Consider the following 18,153-nt stretch of genomic DNA (forward strand, 5'->3'; position numbering starts at 1 on the left):
CTGACAACTGAGTTGGCTCTCTTGGCTGTGCGTTTTCTGTCTGCGCCGTCGAGCTGGGACCAGAGCAGACTGAAAATATTACAAAATCAGCATGTTAAATCGGCGGCATGTGTGTTGTTTTTTTTGTTTGTTTGTTTTTAAGTAACTACAGCTCTCCTAGAATGCATTTAAAACAACACAAATACAACAACAACAACAACAAAAGAATAAGGCCACTAAAAAACAAACTCCTCTCTGTCTTAATAATGATGATCCACATAGACAGCTGCAACCACGTGGCCGCAGAGTTTACAAGTTTTTTTTTTTTTTTAAAGTAATCGAATTAAACAGCTGATTTCTGCCTAAATAAAACAAAACTGCACATGGCTGCCTTAATTGCAGATGACAGCAGGGCCACGGATAAAAGTGCTATACTGCTGAAAAGGCTTTGCATCTCTGCAGAGTTATCTTTAAAAGGGTTAAGAGAAAAGAAGAAGGAAAAAAAAAAAACACCAGGGTGGCACTTGACACCTTTTGGTTTTTCGGAAGTCAAACTTGCTTATAAAAGCAAAAATTAAGTGAAGATCTTTTTTTTTTTTTTTTCCAGGCGAGCAACAAACAAAAACAAGAGCTGGTGTCAGGCGCACAGGCAGGGGCTGATGTTCTGCCACAGGTGCCCCCCCCCCCCCCCCCCCCCTTGACACCAGCTGTGTGATGATGATTTGCGGGCGTGGGAATGTGTGTGTTTATGCGTGAGTGGGCGGAATGTGCGCGTGGAGCTCTGACAGTCACTGTCACTGAATCTGTGTGTCAGCAAGAAACAAAATGACCCCCCCCCCCTCCTCCTCCTCCCGATGTTGTTGTGACAGCCGTGTTTCTGTCTCAAGTGTGTGCCTGTGTGTGTGTGTGTGTGTGTGTGTGTGTGTAACATTGTACATCACCATTACTATAACGGCACTGCAGAGAGTGGAGCCAGTAGCCTACAATAAGCCACTTATTCACAGTGGGACCGAAAGAGGCTTACCAGAGCCGGGGCCAACTCAAACGGTTTACAGCCAAAAAATGAAAAACGCTATTTCTTTATTTAGCGAGGGGATGGGGTGGGGTGTCTGTGTGTGTGGGGGGGGGGTGTTCTATTTCCATCTCTCCATTATATTATCTTAATTTGAGTGCGATGCAAAGAGCATCACGAGGGTGTTGATGAGGAGAGTGGCGTGAGTAGCGCAAAAATCTCTGCGTTCCGGCCTTGCAATTGAGAACCAGCTGAAGGGAAAGCCCACGGCTGGCCTTGTTGGGCCCGCCATTAAGAAGCTGCTGTGGATGCGCGCTCACTGCTACGTTTGAAGGTGGGCTGGGGCCACAACCCTGCTGGTTGTCCGGTGCCCTAAGAGGGGATTATTATTAAACAGTGTTTTCTGACAGATAAAAAGGGAGAAGCAAAGGTCACACATTATGAGCTCCTCTGCCTTTATGTAATACCGCCGCCACACTGACAGAAAGGTTCACCTCTGTGGAAAGGGCAAACTGATTTTTTTTTTTTTTTTTTACCAAAACAAGCCTGTGTAGTCAATATATTTCAAATGATATACAGAGGCCTGTCAACGGCACCTCTCAGGACCAAGAACAAGTAATGCACGCTTGTGCGCGGCGTGTATTGTGTGTGGGAGTGGGGAGGAACTAGAACACGGACTCCCTCATTTTCACGTACTGTGGTTTCCAAAATCTGAAATAGATAGCGAGTCAGCCGCCTGGGTGACCGAGCCTGCAACTGACTCAGCTGATGATGAATGAGCTGTCAGCGCGCCACCCACTCCTCACCAGCTCTGTTATTGTGACATCTAACACACTGAACCAGTGAATGTCATTAGCTCCGAAGGAAATGAAGCTTGCTCACTGTCCTGCTACACTCGCTATAAATTGGAGACAAGTGGGGGGGGGCAGCCGAGTGTTGACAGTATCCTCATCGTCTGTAAAAAAAATACCTGAACTTTGCCTGCCATCTAGTGTACAACCCATGAAACACCCCTTTACATCCTCTTGGCAACTGGAGTGCTTATTCCTAAAGCACTACCAGTGATAAAAAAAAAAAGTAGCTACACCCTATTTATGTACAATTTTGAGGCACTTATGCTTTATATTGAGCATTTCCATTTTATTACATTTTATTATTTATTACAGGGGGGCATGTTTTACCACTTCAAATGTATTTGACAGCTGCAGTTTCTACAGCAGTTATGTTGCAGATTAAGATAAGTTCATAAAACATTACTGTTACAGAAGATTGAAGGGTTTGAAAAAAGTCTGCAACGATCCTGTCATATTCCAACCACTAGAGGGCGACATGTAGAATGTCACCATACCGCACAGGACAACTTCCGGTCCCGAGACGAAGGCTCATTTTCAAAACAAAGTCCGTTGGGGGCCGTCAAGACCATTCTAAAGAGCAAGAGGCAGTAGTTGCTGTGTAGCACTTTGCCGATTGGTAATTGGTTCCACCAGAGTTTTGTTACTATCCCCTACTGAATATTACAAGTATAAGTAGTGAAAATAATAGCATGACTTTATGTTTTAGGCTTGACGTGCCTTTGTTTTGAAACGGTAACCCGGAAAAGGTCTCCCCAACGCGCTCTCTTCACTCTGATTGGCTGCGTTCACGCTGCTGCTGATGTGGTGTTCCGAAGTTAGCAGAGCTGGTCCGCCGATTCCGACAGATTGTTTGGCGTAATAGTAACTTTGCCCCGTTCGAATAATGCCTTACTACCAGACTTGGGAGGAGTTCGCCCGTGCAGCGGAAAAACTGTATCTGACAGACCCCATGAAGGTGAACCCCCTTTTATTTTATAAGTAGTCGAGCGTGCTAGCTGGATAGCACGTTAGCCGGGTAGCTCGTTAGCGACGCGAATGTGACAAATGCTGCCTTTTTTTTTTTAAATTGTACTTCAAATTCCCCAAATTCACCAGTTGTTGTTCGGTTTGCAGGTCAGGGTGGTTCTGAAGTACAGACACTGCGACGGCAACCTTTGCATTAAAGTGACCGACAATGCCGTGGTAAGTGACTTTAAACTGGATTGTTAGCATCAAATGCTACTGAGTGTTGATTAAAGTGGTTTGTGTTTACATCGGGAAACTGTGTGCCACTTTTCTGTGTATTAGTTTAGCTGGCAAAACTAATGTGTGAAAACGGAGGTAGGTCACCAGTGTCCGAGTTATAGTGACGTGGAAACAGAAGTCCATCTTAACGAGTGCGGGGCGTGATACTTGAAGATGTTCAACTGTAATCATTAGTTGTTTTTTTCATTGGAGACTGATTGATTCATTAACTAGTTGTATCAGCATCACTTATCACAATGTGTTTACAAACCAATCTGCATGCTAGATAAACCAAACCAACATCAGGGGGATACCAATGTCACTAAGATCCATCCTCATGGGGACATGAACGCCCGTACCAATTTTTTTTTTTTTAATGCCGATCCATCTCGTAGATGTCGAGATCTTTCTTTGTGAACATTTTGGCCTGCCGGCACTTGAGGGCGAAGATCACCAAAGCGATGTAGGCTTCATTCTCTGGGCAACGACCATTGTCTGTGCTACATTTCACGACAATCCACCACATGATAGCTCCTACTACTATCTAAATCTGTGGATCCCTGACAGACCGAATAGTCTTTTGCTCAAGCAATCACACCACTGTGTCGATCAACAGATGTACAGCGATACTCAACTTGCGGCACGCCGACCATTTTCAAATTCGCTAAACAAATTTTTTTGTTTGTTGATACCCATCAGTGAATGTTCAATAATGTCCCTTGGCTGTTACTTGGGACGCTGCCTGATAACTTTTGCTTTCAAAAACGTTCATGTACACCCGACCTCCCGCGTCAAACCAAAAGGTCAACGTTGACGTATTGTCTTAACCCAAACCATGGTCTTTTCCTGAAACCTAACCAAACTCACAACATTAACCACGCATTAGAAAAGTATGTTTGATGTAACTTCTTAATCTGTGACCATAAAAATGATTGCATCGCCCCCAGTTGGTCAGCTCATGTTGTTGTAATAGTTGCTATCATTGCCCTCATGTAGTCTTTTGTCTGCCCCCACAGTGTTTACAGTACAAGACAGACCAGGCCCAGGACGTGAAGAAGATCGAGAAGCTCCACGGCAAGCTGATGAGACTCATGGTGTCCAAGGAGACGCACAGCGGTGCCATGGAGACGGACTGAAATGCTCCAGAGGCGCTGGCCTCCTGGAGCGCCTGGACTGAGTTCAGTGGACACAATGGTTGTTGAGAGCACAGTACCACCGGAGTGCGACGTGGAGTCTTGAGAGCGGGCGGTTGTAAAGGGGGAATGTGGTGAGATTGACCCGGCGGCCTACACTCATTTAATACTGTCGGGGATGTGATGTGATACTTATACTGTATATATTTTATTCTCAGGATTTTGTTTTTTATGATACTTTCGTAGTCATTAAAAAAAAAAGTCCTATTATCCAGGTTTTCCTCGTCAGGCATTTTGATCACATCCCTGATGGTATTAATATAAAGTAAGGTCAGTGTAGGCTGGGGAGGGGGGGGTGTACAAAAAGTGCAAGTCCTCTGCTGATATGTTAGCAGCTTCGGCACCTTGATTTCCTTTAGAGGAGCTCGCATTTATTTTAAGTTTTTAAAGGGGGCGAAAAAGGACGGGCAATGAAGACGTTGGCATGCCTTTTTTTTGTCTTCTTTTTTTCTATTTACGTCTCTGTTGGATTCAATTTCAGCGCCGCAATCTCTTTTTTTTTTCTCTTTCATTTTGTTCGTCCTCATGGACGTGTGCCACATGAACGAAGCGGGACCTTCTTTGATTTTCTAACGAAGGTGTGGAGAAGCCCCAACCCTCCTCCTCCTCCACGATTTCTGCCGCAGAGAAACTCCCACACCTCCCAAATGCCATTTTCGCCATCTGAGAAATAATTATTGCGTTACATTTGTTCAATAAATGTTTATTTACCCAAGTGTCTCTCCTGTCTTCAACTTGTGCTGGTGTTATGTGCAATGTGTCAAGTACCATAAATGACTGCATCATTAAGCTCAACAGGATGTTTGCTAAAATCTGATCTGAGTTTATTTTTGTTTTGCAAAAAAATAGCTGTAGAAAATACCCCCCCACCCAGAGTACTACATGTCCCATAATGCACTGGCGTTTCCACACATTCAGCTCCCAGGACACTTTTTTTTTTTTTTTTATCCTTTATGTTTTGCCTTCATGCGCGTTAGTCCAAGCAGCACACTTGGTAACAATCCTTATGCCGTTCTTGTCCGACTTTCAAAAGTGAAGTGTGTGACTGATGTGCAGAGAGAGTGAGCGGGGAGGATTCAAGGAAGCTGTTTCGGAATCGGACGGGACCAGCAGTGCAGCACAGCGATGACCAGACCCGGTTCTTTTCAGTAGCCCGGCCCGTGCCGCCAGCGGACCGACTAACGAGCGACTCATTTGGTTCTTTATTTTCTGTTTTTTTTTTTTTTAAATTATTACTATCATTTTAATTTAAATTACTGGCTCTCATGCTCAAACCGCGCGTGCATCTGGCAAGAAGCAGGGGTTCCGGTCCACTCTCGCCTGCGACTCGAGTTTAACTCGGTCCTCTTCAAGAGTCGTTCAAACAGAGAGATTCGTTCGTGAACCTAACGGCAGCACGGCCGACCGTCTCTCCAGGACCTCGTACTTCGCGGCGGCCCCGAGAGCAGGTAAAACAGCCCAAACTAATCCCGGTGACATGGCCTCGACTGCGTCACCGGCGACGTGCGCCTGAAACAGGGGAGGCTTGACGCCGTCTGCTCGTTTTGAGCCAAGAGTCGGCGTAAAGTTGGAAAGACGCGGTGTTTCGCCCAGGAAGTCCACGCAGTCCGACGACTCCGGAGTCCACATCAGTCGTTGTCCCTACTTAATAGTCTGTTTGCTGTTACGTTGTTTACGTTGATGCACCGCTTGTGGTTTCGCGGTTGACGTGACGTCGCAAAACAAAGTGAATCTTAGTAGCCTTCAATAGCTGCGTTTGTTATGCTATTATAACCAGTGTTTAGCATGCTACATTTGTTGCTATAACTGTTAATTGTATGAGAGCGAACGGTGGGGAGGGGGGGCGCATATACCCTCAGCTCCATTCACAGTGGTCTGAGCTAGTGGTGGTAGCTCTGGACAAACTACTAAGCTACTGGTTGGTAATCACAGATAAATACAGTATGAGAGTAGAACAGTGGTATAGTGTGTGTGCCGGGGGGTGGGGGTGGGGGGGCTGCTGAATGGACTTTGGTCTTTACCTAATCTTCACCTAATCCCGTCAGCTGTCCACAACAACAGTGGCCCTTTTTGTTTTTGACTGGTCCCACATTTATCTTTTTTTTCCTCTCTGAACTCATACATAGACTAACGGCACCACGGGGGCCCCAGACTGCTGTAGTCACTGTTCAGTGTCAAAGCTGTTTAGTAAGTGGGTTATAGTTCCAGTCTTTACGCAGAATTGTTTCCCATCGAATCATCGAGGTTTAGTTGTCGTGGCATCAACTTTTTGATTCAATTTTAGTCCGTTGATTTAGTGTTCAGTGGTTATTTATTATTATGGGTTATAGGTGTAGCCGGCCGACTGCAGTTTTCTAAGAAAGGCGTCAGAATGCGTGTTTGTTCATTCTTTTAAAGGCGCAATGATCACAGTATGTAACAGCACATTTAAGAATGTAATATTGTGTAGTTTTACTGATGTGTCTTGGCCATGTAAAATATCTGTTGGTGAATATTTTCTTATTTTAACGTCCTCTTTTTTCCGTCTTGGATCTGTCCTACACTTCCTCGTGGTTCCCCTTGCTTCCCGTGTTTCTCCGTCCGTCCATCCCTGTCCAGGTTGCAGACGCTGAGCATCATGTTCACAGAGGTGCTGGTTGCTCTGGTGATCGGGGGGCTGATCTTCTTCCTGGTTCAGAGGAGCAGGAGCCAGGTCCTCCAGACGGAGGACGGCTGGTGGGGGGCCGGAGCACCCCCCAGCGGCGGGGAGGATGCCACCATCCGCCCCTTTAAAATCACCACCAGTGATGAACAGCTGGAGGTTAGATTCCCTTCCTTAGTTCGCCACTCAAGGTAGCCACTCCATAGCATCTACTATGAGGTATCTTCTCTCCTTTTCTGTCAGGACCTCTACAGGAGGATAGACCAGACTCGCCCTGTTCCTTCACTAGAGGACAGCCAGTTTAATTATGGCTTCAACTCCCAGTACCTGCAGAAGGTGGTCTCTTACTGGAGGAATGACTTTGACTGGCGGAGACAAGTCGACAAACTCAACCAGTACCCCCACTTCAAAACCAAAATCGAAGGTGAGGCCCGCGCCACCGACACATTCACAAAGAAGCCATCGCCGTACCTCTGACCTACTCTTTATCTGACACCCCCCCCCCGTCCAGGCATCGACATCCATTACCTGCACGTGAAGCCCAAGACGGTGCCAGGGGGAGCCGCTGCGATTCCCCTGATCATGGTTCACGGCTGGCCCGGCTCCTTCTACGAGTTCTACGGGCTGATCCCTCGGCTCACGGAACCGTCAAACCCAGGCGACCTTGTGTTTGAGGTGGTGTGTCCCTCCATACCAGGGTACGGTTTTTCTGAAGCGCCACATAAGAAAGGTGAGTCCGTACGTAACGCAAGATGTGTCCAGACGAATTTTGTTCGAAAGTTTTAATAATACCATTCTTACGAACCTTTTTATCTTGCAGTGGGTTTGTTAATACTGTAGTTATCGCAAAGGCTGAGGGGTTCCCCACTGATGAAAAGAGCAGTGGTTGCGCGCTGACCCCAAACCAGTTAATCTCAGCACCTGAGTGCATATAAACGTCTGAGTTTGATCATTAAAGTGCAATGGCAGAGTGAAAAGATGAAAAGATATGCATACAAGATGTCGTATAAGTAGGAATATTGTTTTAGCTTAGCTTTAGCAAAACAAACTGTAACTGTGTCTGTAGAAACTGCATGGTTTCATGCCGCAATTTGTGTGTGTGTGTGTGTGTGTGTGTGTGTGTGCGTGCGTGCGTGCGTTACCAGGTTTCGATTCGGTTTGTGCGGCGCGCATCTTCCACAAGCTGATGAAGCGCATGGGCTTCCAGCAGTTCTACGCCCATGGAGGAGACTGGGGCTGGCTGGTCACCACCAACATGGCCCAGCTGGAGCCCAAGTAAGAACTTCTGAAACACCACATGACATTTCACATCACTCAGAAAATGTATATACAGTATATATATCATATTCTGTTATATGCACGCAATGTACTAGCCTAACATTTTCCAGCTCATTCTGGACACCCCAGACCTTTGATGACATGTATGTCTTTTTTATGTAAAATGTTTAAATAAAGTATCATTTCCTGTGTTTTTCTTTTTAGGACAGTCAAAGGCTTGCATGTGAACTTTGCCCCGCCCTCCAAGGCGGGGTTGCGCATGGCTCTGTCCGTCATGCTCGGCCGCCGCTTCCCCAAGCTGTTTGGCTTCACAGACGTGGACGTTCAGCGTCTCTTCCCCTGCATGGACAAACTGGTGGTGGAGTCCATCAAAGAGTCTGGCTACATGCACATCCAGGCCACCAAGCCTGACACCGTGGGTAAGGCAGCTTTTCTTTTCTTTTTTTAAGCGAGCCTTAGCTGAATGATATTGGTTATTTGATAGATTCGAAAAATATTTCCGTGGGGCTCGAATGACCAAGCATGAGCATTTAAAGAAAATGTTTTGGGGGCATTTTGTGTGTGAAGAGGTGGACAGGAAAACGGGGTATGACATGCAAGAAAGGTCAGTGTCTGGAATGGAACCAGCAACTGTTGCAGCCATAGACTGACTTTCCCCTCAGGTCGAGGACTGAATGATTCCCCAGTGGGTCTGGCTGCCTACATCCTGGAGAAGTTCTCCACGTGGACTTGCAACGACTTCAGAAACCTGGAGGATGGAGGACTCACTAGGTAAGAATAGAAGGGAGCCGGCGCTGATATTTGCCATCCTCACATCCTTTTCGCTATCCTCTAGCGTCAAGATATTGCATCAAATTATCACACACAGCACAGATATGCAATCAGTTCTAAATATCATCTGTAATAGTAGCAGATGGATTGGCAGTGCCCCCCCCCACCCCCCCAGGCTCCATTGTATAATGGGATTGTTTGGAAAAGGTCAACACTAATCCAGAACAGATACAGAATATATTGATGACTGATGGGTTCCTACATAGCAAAACCATGATTGTCAGTAATGTAATATGAATCTTGTGTGTGTGTGTGTGTGTGTGTGTGTGTGTGTGTGTGTGTGTGTATGGGGGGGGGTGCCTTGCAGGAAGTTCTCCCTGGACGATCTGCTGACTAACGTGATGATCTATTGGACGTCTGGCTGCATCGTCTCCTCCATGAGGTTCTACAAGGAGAACTTTGCCAAAGGCCTCAACCAGCCTCACTCTAAGTGAGTGACAAGCATGTTGTGGTGCTTCAAGAACCTTAAAGGTCCCATATGGTGCTCATTTCCAGCTCTATATTTTTATTTTGGGACTCCACTAGAGTAGCTTTGCATGATTCACAGTTATAAAAAGTCCTCATTTCTCCTCTCCTGGCCCTTTCTGCAGCCCCCCAGTCCCCCCCTCTGTCTGAAACAAGCCGTTTTAGACACACTGAACAACCAAAAAACCTAAAGAGTAGTCCTGAGCAGAGCGCTCCAATAACTTAGACAGACTGAGCGGGTGGATGAGCGTCCCTGTACATGGTGGGTGGTGCTGTGCCTGGAGCAGATGACCTGCTGGGCGGGGGGGGGCTGAGTGCGGTGACTGTATAGTTGTGACATCACAACCTTACGGAAGTCCCGACGGCTCGTTTTGAAGGCTCAGTGTCTGAATACGGGGCTGTGTTTCATTTCTCCGTGGACTGAGCGTTTTGATCCTTTCCCAGTATTTATACAGCACCCAGAGCTGCTTTATAATCAACCAAGACATGGAGAGCTCACTTTCTACTATATGGGCCCTTTTAAAGTTCAACTGGACCATGAACATCAAGTTGTAACTTTTTTTCATCATCGGTTGATTTTTTGCTAGACTTTTAAGTCCAACAAACTAAACTTGACTTTGACACACAAACATTTGCCTTTAAATGCTGTAAGTCATCTTACTCAGTGCTTATTGCTTAGATATCAACTACTGGATGACATGGATGACATTTTCTTTCCTTTTTTATAGTTGCTCATTTTCACATTTGGTTTCCACATCCTCCTTCACCGTTTTAGGGGGATCTCAACACCACATCTAGCAGTGTATAGAAACCTGATTCAGAAACTCTAAATACTGAAAATCATTCGTTTTTTCCCCCAGTGGAGTCACCACACTGTTCCGGGAGGCTTGTTCTAATGCAGCATTTCTATCACGTCAAAACGCTGGTGGAGCACTAGCTTCATGCATTAACCCTCGTCGAATCTAACGTCATGGTCTCTTGCAGGATGCCAGTGTACGTCCCCACCGGGTTCGCCTGCTTCCCCAACGAGCTGATGCACACCCCCAAACTGTGGGTCAAACAGAAATACCGTAAACTCGAGACCTACACGCCCATGGCCCGCGGCGGCCACTTCGCCGCCATGGAGGAGCCCCAGCTGATGGCCGAGGACATCCAGAAGTTCGCCAAGACGGTGGAGAAGAGGCCTCACAATTAGTGGGCCCCCCAACAACGCCACAGCTACGTGTGTCCATGAACCAGCTGTTCCTCGTAGAGTTTCTGCCTTCCTCAAAGCTTCCCTCAGCCTTTGTAGTCTTGAGCGGTTTACTAAGCAGCTGCAGATGGGAGGTTCAGGGGCCACGTGTTGTTATTGTGGTGACCGCCTGGACTAGGTGCCAAGCATTCCTCTAACTGATAACGTGAAACCTCTTGACTTAACAGCCGCGCTGCCATGTCATTGCCTTAAACCACTGAATTGCATTTAATTTCATTGTATTCCTCCTTTCCAACTTAACCCAAAACTCATTTTTAGTATCTTTAAAACCTTTGGGACGAAGCTTTCAGCTTTCCTTAATGCGTCAGCTCTTCGTTTCGTCTCATTGATTGACTTCAATTTGCTACAAAGCTATAAAAGCTATAAGTGTCATGTCCTCAAAGGGTTATTGATATTCAGTACTTTTTATATCTAGTACTTAGCAATTTTAGCACTTGAGGGGGGCATGATCGCCTAATATCCCGAAGAAAGAGTTCGATCATAATCAGTCCTCATCGAGTTGATCTTGAAGTTGAATACAATTTGTAATGCTGTTAGAAAATGATTTATTGCTGCTATTCCGAGATGACCAGAATGACATGTTGTATCTTCGAATAAAACACTTGCACCGTCTTACCTGTTTGTGCCTCTGATTTAAAGCATTTCTGGGGCGTCCGCATAGCTCCGCTGGCAAAAGGGCTCTCTCCATTCACGATTCTTGAGATTCGGAACCTGAAGAGCTGGCGCCTGGGTCCGTAGGTAAAGATTTGAGTTAGCCTGGATCGTAGCAAGTCAGCTTCGGGGCATCAATCGCCATTGGCGCTGAGAGTCGAGGACATCCCTAAGCTTGGGCGGCGCAGTGGTTGGCACTGTTGGCACGGGAGGCAGAGTAGGTCTGGGCTTTCGATCCCTGCCCTTGAGCAAGACACTGAACCCTAAAGTTGCTCCCAATGGAGGCCAGCACCTTGCGTGGAAAGCTCGGTCGCCGTCGAATGGGTGAATGTGTGTCTTCGGTTTATGACATGACACGGTCAGCACAAGTGAATCTGATTTGTCTTTTCTTTTCTTTTCATTCCGTCACAATGAGGTTAAGATGCTGGGATGTTTTCTACCAAAAAGAAAATGCACTTCCGCCTCTATTTGGTCATGTTCAATGTCGCACTGCCCCGAGCCTCCAACCACCACCCCTGTCCAGTTGTTCGCAGAGCTTTTTAGTTTCCCAAGCCCCCCCTCGCCAGTGCCCTGGCTCGGGACACCCTCCCAGTGCTGCACTCCCACAGGCCTGACTGACTGCCTGCCTGCCTGCTCCTCTTGGCAGCCAAACGGCCAGGGGAGGATCAGGAACGACCAGGCGGCTGAGATAAGGACCACATGAAGTTCCCCACATTACCTCACCCGATAAGGAAACAAGCAGAGAGAGAGAGCGAGCCAGACTGGGAGGAATCCTCTGGATGGACGGTGATGTGCAGAGAGGCAGCCGGTGATTGTGGGGTTTTCACCAATTGCTCAGGGGGTGTGGGTGGAACCGGGGTCCCCACAGAGGCCTGGTGAACTGTGGAAAGGAGCTTGGGGATGCTTGAATGGAGCGGCCCTCCGCAGCTACAGAAGAAGAATAGAATGTTTATGCCTTTCTTGAGATCAAATGAGAGATTCCAGCTGCTCCTGAGTCAATATTTCGATCCACATTCAACTTTTGAGATGCGTTCAGATTAGATGGGAAGATGACCTCAGGCTGTGCGTTCTGTGGCGCCTTTACCAAAGACCTTTAGTGGATGATATACCTTCGCAGCAGTCTGCAAACGCGGGGCGAGCAAACGTCCACCCAGCCAATGAAAATAGACTGAACAAAAGTGAATCAAGTCTTCAGGAGAGTCAACGCGGGAGCATCCATCCATGGCGGTGAATCCTCTCGAGGGTCTCATGTCGGTTGCAGCGAGCCACCGGCTGGTCTGCAGCTCCACGGCTGAGCCGCCGCAGAGGCAGCAGGGCAGCCCGGCGTCCTTGCACGGACACAGGCAGAGCGTACGCAGCGGCCGCGAGCCAACGAAGTGGGTGAGTCTGAACCTGACGGTCCAGTTTTTCCAACCGAAACGGATAAGCGGCACATTTGGCGATGCAGCGGTAACATAAAAATCCTGAGCAACCGGTTGGGATATTGCACAATTCCGACATACAGCATGGGAACCACTTGCTTAAGATTTGTTTTGTTGATGAGACTAGTCAAATGTAACCTCAACTATGGAGAAACGGCGAGTTCTCTTCTGCCGCAGGGTGTGGAGGATGGAGGATGCATCCGTCCTTCTTTACCTTCCCACGGTCGAGTCTCTTAACATTTCTGGTAATCAGACAAGGCGAGGCTCCCCCGCCATTCACATGTTAGTGTGATGGGAAAGTTAAAGGTGAGAGCGCCAACGAGGATAAGATGAATCTCCCACTTTTTCACAGAGGATCGGGCAGTGGACTGTTACAAGTTTCCTGGTTACAAGTCTGCACTTCTCAAGCACATTTCACATGTTTAGAAGCAGTCCCGAGGATAACATGCACTCCTCTCTATCCATTTTTGTTTTTAACTCACCAATAACTTAAGAGATAAGAAGGGTCTGTCTCTAACACGGAGACAGTAAAGCTTCTAACAGGTAGAAGCACAAGTTATCTATTTTCTTCAGAATTTCTTACATGATTTTCGAAGATCTCTTGGTGCCATGAAAGTGCTCGTGCTTGTAAGTGGCCAATTCTGTCCTGAAGGCAGAACAGACTCAAACGAAAGTAGCAATAGTGAAAGAGGGCCGAAACGGTGACTGTTAGAAAGTGATTTGTACCTTGCAGCAATTTAAATATTACCCACGGCAACAAGAAGTTGTGCAGTAATAACAGTTTGTTTCAATGTTTTCCAACTTCCCCATTTGGACAAAACCAATCCAAGGCAGCTGGGCCTATTTCATTTAATTGCACTTCACCCGTCGTGTCAGGCGTCAGAAATGTCAGGCTCTTAACGCGTCCTCTGCCGCAGGTGCAGTCCGTGTGTGGGTCCAGGTCGCCCGCGGGCTCTGGCTGCGGATCTGCAGCCCAGCCCAGGATGCTGAGGGGTCAGCACTCGCCGGAAAACGCGGCACGAGAGAGGAGCCGCGTGCGCAACCTGCGCCAGGCCTTCCACAGCCTGCAGGTACGCTAGGTGTACACCTAACACTGAACACAAAGCCTAAAACCTGGACCAGGTCTGAATCAAACAACCAATCGGGGGTTAGCCAGCACGTAACTGGCCAATCACGTGGACTCTGTACAAAACACGGGCGTCCTACAGAAGGTTCCACCCTCTGGATTGGAGTGTGAATCAGAGAGGAATCAAAAGAACACCCTGATTACCCTGATTGGTTGTTTGATTCAGGCCTGGTCCAGTTTTTTTAAAAGATTAAATACAAAAGGGAGCAGGTGCTCACAGATACACATTTTTTATAAAGGAGCCCTTCAATTGAATATTGTTAGTGACATGCAATGGTGAATATGAGTTACTTCAACTGAAATGATAATTCAATAATATTGCCTACTGTAGCTTTAACGAATGTACTTAATGCATTGCTGTAGTACAGAGGTGACAACTTGTCCATATGACTCCTGCCTCTCTGCAGGATCGACAATAATATCTTCAATAATAAATTCCACTCCTACATATCTTCATTTGTCAACCGAATCCTCAACCAAATTGACTGACCGCACAGGAAACACAGGAACCCCCCAAAACCAGACCACCTTAGCTAATAACTGATGGATATTCCGTACTTAACCTGAATGACATGTTATGTTCACATCTTGACTCGGGATAATACGTCTAAGACAGGCTCTTCACTATAAATGTTAGATTATTCATCCTTACGTGCATATTTGTGTTGTTGTGCCGTCCTCCTCTGTCCTCCAGGCTGCTCTGCCCTCGGTCCCACCAGACACCAAGCTGTCCAAGCTGGATGTTCTGGTTCTGGCTACTAACTACATAGCTTACCTAACAGAGACCCTGGACCAGGGAGGGACGCTGGCTGAGCACGCCCTGCCCTCCAGGCCGGGTGGATTCCTGCATCCTGTTAAGGTGGGGATAGGAACCTGCTGGTGACGTGTGAGGAAATCTAGGCCTATGGGGCCCTGTCTCACTTCGGGGACTGTCACGCGTGTTTGTGCTAAAGAGGAACCAAAATTGTAATATTTTTGATCAAAATTCGAATACTACTACTACTGAGAAGCTATGTCTAGCTAGTTCAGACCACCTTAGATGACCAGCTTAATTTTAGCTACGTAGCTGGAGCTAGCTAACGTCTGTGGATGGAAAGGTAATAAAGATGGTCGATCAGACAAAACTGTTGGCTGATGACACGACTTATTATATTAACCATGCACCATGACCGATAATGTAATGTAGCTGTACTCTGCACAATTTAAATAGTTATGTAGTTCATTCTATTTGGAATTGAAACCGTTAGCAGTTTTAACACCATTACCAGTAATTACAGCAGGGAACGGCTGTTTTAAGGAAGCAGTCATGGTTAATGTGATAATGTGATGTCATATTTACATTACCAGACTTAGTACTTTCAAAGTCAACCAGAAAAGGTGACCTAATCATTTGAACTCGCTGATATTATCAGTTTGCTCCATCCAACACCAATTTAAGAAACTGGAGGTCAAAGGTCAGCGCAGAAATAAACTATCAATCTACTTTTCTTAAAATATCCAAAAAAACCAAACGCCACTCAAACGAGGCTTGAGAACCGAATCTGATTCAGCAGAATCGGGCTGCACTGAACCAGACGACAGTGACCTCAAAACACAAAGTGTACTGACCGGTGACATAGACCAGCGCAAAACCACACGCCACAGTCATAGTCTGAATGGTCTTCATGGTAAATGGTCTCCACTGATGTAGCGCTTTTCAACCTTCCCAAAGCGCTCAGCACACAGGTGGCGACCGAGCTGCCGCGCGAGGTGCTGGGCCTCCATCGGGAGCAACGTTAGGGTTCCGCGTCTTGCTCAAGGACACTTCGTCATGAGGACGGAGGGGGGGATCGAACCCCCGACCCAAACAGCCCTGTGCTTTACTGTCTTGTCTTTGTTTAATTCTCAATTTCATGTTTTGTGACTTTTTGTCGGAAAGGAAACAGCACATCCTGAGTACAACAATAACCATGGTCATAATTCAATTAAATAGTTTTTCTCTGAAAAGTACAAAAGAGTATACATAGTATGAAAAGACAAAAACAGCAAGGTGCGTCACTTTGATCACAACACATTGGTCCTTACCCTGAATAAAATGCCAGTACAGGGTCCCAGGTCTTATCAAACACACCTCTATCTTCATTATGAAATCTCTCCAGGTGTACCTGGGCGCAAAGTCCACCTTCTAACTTTATCGCAATCACCATCCCAAACAAAACAACAGATCCCCAATGGAAATGAGCATAGTAGCATATTGTTTCATTTATCCCAATGACTTGTGACTATTTTGTGGATTCACCGTATATACATATATATATATATATATCTTGGTGCTAATCATTATTAGCATGAAGAGCTGACTCAGTGTCTGTCTCCGCAGAAGTGGCCCATGCGCTCCCTGCTCTACTGCGGCAGCGTGGGAGAGCTGCTGTCGGGAGTCCCAGCCAATCAGATGCCTCCGCCTGGGCGGGACGGGACACGCCCACCGACCCCCACCTCGGAGGCAGACAAAGAGTGATAGTCGAACATGGGACTTTCACCCACTCCACTGTCAACCATGTAGCCATGTAGTCACACAGTTGCTGAAGTTTAAAATCCAAACTTTTAGCCCCCGAGAGTAAAACAATTAATACTTTGTATGGAGATGAAAAAAAAAAATGTTTTGGGTTTATCTAATAATGAAGGACAGGGTTGCAGCTACAAGGATGTTGATGATGATTTTTTTTCTTTTAGCTTTGGCTGCTGGGAAAGTCAATAAACGCTTGAAGGCCAAGTTTCCTGGTGGTTATTTCATTTCATTCATGCCCAGATTGTTTACTGTGTGTGTGTGTGTGTGTCTGCAAAAGCCTGCTATCTGAGTGTCAAAGTAAGAGAACACACACACGGGTACATATGTACATATGCAGGTTAATGCAGGATCCCCCCCCCCCCCTTTTTTTGAAAAGTACTCCGTCGTTATCTGAGCATCAGACTGCAGGTTGCCAGGAATGGATCCAACGCCAGGAAATGAAAACGCTCACTTCGCCGGACTCATAACCCCGCAAATCACCACGCGGAGGAACAGCGTGTAACCTATTATCTTGATTTGATGTTGTCACTTTCGCGGTATGGGAAGAGTTCAGCCTCCTGTGTGCTCTTAAAGGGTCTTTTAGGGTCTAATGGTTTTCACTCGGATGGCCGTGGTGTTGCATGAAGTCAGTGGGTAATGCGTTTGTGTGTGTGTGTGTGTGTGTGCACGCGTGGGAGTGAGAGGACGGGCAGACAGATGAGCGGCGCGGGAGGGATTGTTGTGGGAACACAGCTGCTGTCCGATCACTCCATATCTCCGCGGCAACGGCCACTTAGTTCCCACCGCAACGCTGCCACGGAATGCAGCCCTTTGCTCTTGAGCGGACCGGCATCCACGGTGACAGCAAACAGTGCGTGTTGCTTAATTCAATTCAATCGCCAGAACAACAAAGTTGCAAATGTTTAAAACACGAGTGGTATCAAAAATACGACTAAATCTGGGCCTTTTAACTAGACTGAGGTCGCCGAAACAGTAATCCAACAGAAGTCTGAACTGCACAAAAATGACCTAACAAATGACACAAAAAGACGGGTATATATACTTTGTACAATTAAAAAGACCCCAAATAAACGTACCAATGAAACCAACAGTCATTGTAAATAATGGAAATACTAATTCTAACAAAAGCCAAATGCTGCCATTCTTTAAGAATGTGTAGTCCAGCACAGGAAGTTGGCGTCTTCCACTTCCACTGCTTTCAGCATAAAGCACAAGTCGTGTTTCGTGACTATTTTGTGCACTGCAGTGAAAAGCTGCTTCCACAGCATCTTGGTAAGCTCGTTTAAAACGCCGCTACCGGTGATTCAAGATCTTCCTGATCTTAAAATATCCGAAGCCCCGAGAGGCCCTTGCCCCCAAGTTATCTATCCGATCTCTTATTGCCTTATGTCCTTTTGCCGTTCCTTGGTCCAGATTCATTGACAAACGCAACAGAGCCTTGCTAGTCGGTTGGACCTCAGTGTTCATGGAACTTAATTCGGGCTCTGCTCCTCGTGACCATACAAAAAAAACAAAAACGTCCCAATCTTGCCCAGCATGCAAACATACAGTATAAAAACCCACTAAACGCCAAAGACGTCTTAATATCTGCATGCATTTCTGTAAGTAGGTAAAAGGTGATGCAAGTAAAACCAACTAAAATAGTTCAAAACAATGAAGAAACATTCATCGGCGAGAC

At 46.6% G+C, this 18,153-nt stretch overlaps 3 protein-coding genes across 3 annotated transcripts; all 3 read left to right on the forward strand.

Annotated features, from left to right (window-relative positions):
• The first annotated feature begins 2,664 nt into the window (after window positions 1–2,664).
• srp9 (signal recognition particle 9) lies at window positions 2,665–4,977 on the forward strand. Its single transcript, XM_070926051.1, has 3 exons — window positions 2,665–2,800; window positions 2,959–3,027; window positions 4,086–4,977. The coding sequence occupies exons 1-3, from the start codon at window positions 2,729–2,731 to the stop codon at window positions 4,203–4,205; spliced, it is 261 nt and encodes an 86-aa protein (XP_070782152.1). The 5' UTR covers window positions 2,665–2,728; the 3' UTR covers window positions 4,206–4,977.
• A 391-nt stretch (window positions 4,978–5,368) lies between these two features.
• On the forward strand, window positions 5,369–11,341 carry ephx1 (epoxide hydrolase 1, microsomal (xenobiotic)). The gene is made up of 9 exons (XM_070925802.1): window positions 5,369–5,710; window positions 6,861–7,062; window positions 7,147–7,327; window positions 7,415–7,633; window positions 8,049–8,178; window positions 8,386–8,600; window positions 8,844–8,952; window positions 9,320–9,442; window positions 10,462–11,341. Exons 2-9 carry the CDS (start codon window positions 6,880–6,882, stop codon window positions 10,670–10,672), a joined length of 1,371 nt encoding a protein of 456 aa, XP_070781903.1. The 5' UTR covers window positions 5,369–5,710; window positions 6,861–6,879; the 3' UTR covers window positions 10,673–11,341.
• A 1,260-nt stretch (window positions 11,342–12,601) lies between these two features.
• Window positions 12,602–16,615, forward strand: LOC139302700 (transcription factor 24-like). The gene is made up of 4 exons (XM_070926407.1): window positions 12,602–12,760; window positions 13,719–13,871; window positions 14,622–14,786; window positions 16,287–16,615. Exons 1-4 carry the CDS (start codon window positions 12,602–12,604, stop codon window positions 16,422–16,424), a joined length of 615 nt encoding a protein of 204 aa, XP_070782508.1. The 3' UTR covers window positions 16,425–16,615.
• Window positions 16,616–18,153: the final 1,538 nt, after the last annotated feature.

The sequence above is a fragment of the Enoplosus armatus genome, chromosome 19, assembly GCF_043641665.1.
Source record: "Enoplosus armatus isolate fEnoArm2 chromosome 19, fEnoArm2.hap1, whole genome shotgun sequence".
Taxonomy (NCBI): domain Eukaryota; kingdom Metazoa; phylum Chordata; class Actinopteri; order Centrarchiformes; family Enoplosidae; genus Enoplosus; species Enoplosus armatus.

What these genes read in the sequence shown, in the direction of transcription:
- srp9 (XM_070926051.1), top strand. Translation starts at nt 2,729, where the DNA reads ATGCCTTACTACCAGACTTGGGAGGAGTTCGCCCGTGCAGCGGAAAAA. An exon ending in ATCTGACAGACCCCATGAAG is followed by an intron (nt 2,801 to 2,958) that starts GTGAACCCCCTT and finishes TTCGGTTTGCAG; the next exon opens with GTCAGGGTGGTTCTGAAGTA. An exon ending in AAGTGACCGACAATGCCGTG is followed by an intron (nt 3,028 to 4,085) that starts GTAAGTGACTTT and finishes CTGCCCCCACAG; the next exon opens with TGTTTACAGTACAAGACAGA.
- ephx1 (XM_070925802.1), top strand. Translation starts at nt 6,880, where the DNA reads ATGTTCACAGAGGTGCTGGTTGCTCTGGTGATCGGGGGGCTGATCTTC. An exon ending in ATGGCCCAGCTGGAGCCCAA is followed by an intron (nt 8,179 to 8,385) that starts GTAAGAACTTCT and finishes TTTTCTTTTTAG; the next exon opens with GACAGTCAAAGGCTTGCATG. An exon ending in CACCAAGCCTGACACCGTGG is followed by an intron (nt 8,601 to 8,843) that starts GTAAGGCAGCTT and finishes CTTTCCCCTCAG; the next exon opens with GTCGAGGACTGAATGATTCC.
- LOC139302700 (XM_070926407.1), top strand. Translation starts at nt 12,602, where the DNA reads ATGGCGGTGAATCCTCTCGAGGGTCTCATGTCGGTTGCAGCGAGCCAC. An exon ending in GCCGCGAGCCAACGAAGTGG is followed by an intron (nt 12,761 to 13,718) that starts GTGAGTCTGAAC and finishes CCTCTGCCGCAG; the next exon opens with GTGCAGTCCGTGTGTGGGTC. An exon ending in GATTCCTGCATCCTGTTAAG is followed by an intron (nt 14,787 to 16,286) that starts GTGGGGATAGGA and finishes CTGTCTCCGCAG; the next exon opens with AAGTGGCCCATGCGCTCCCT.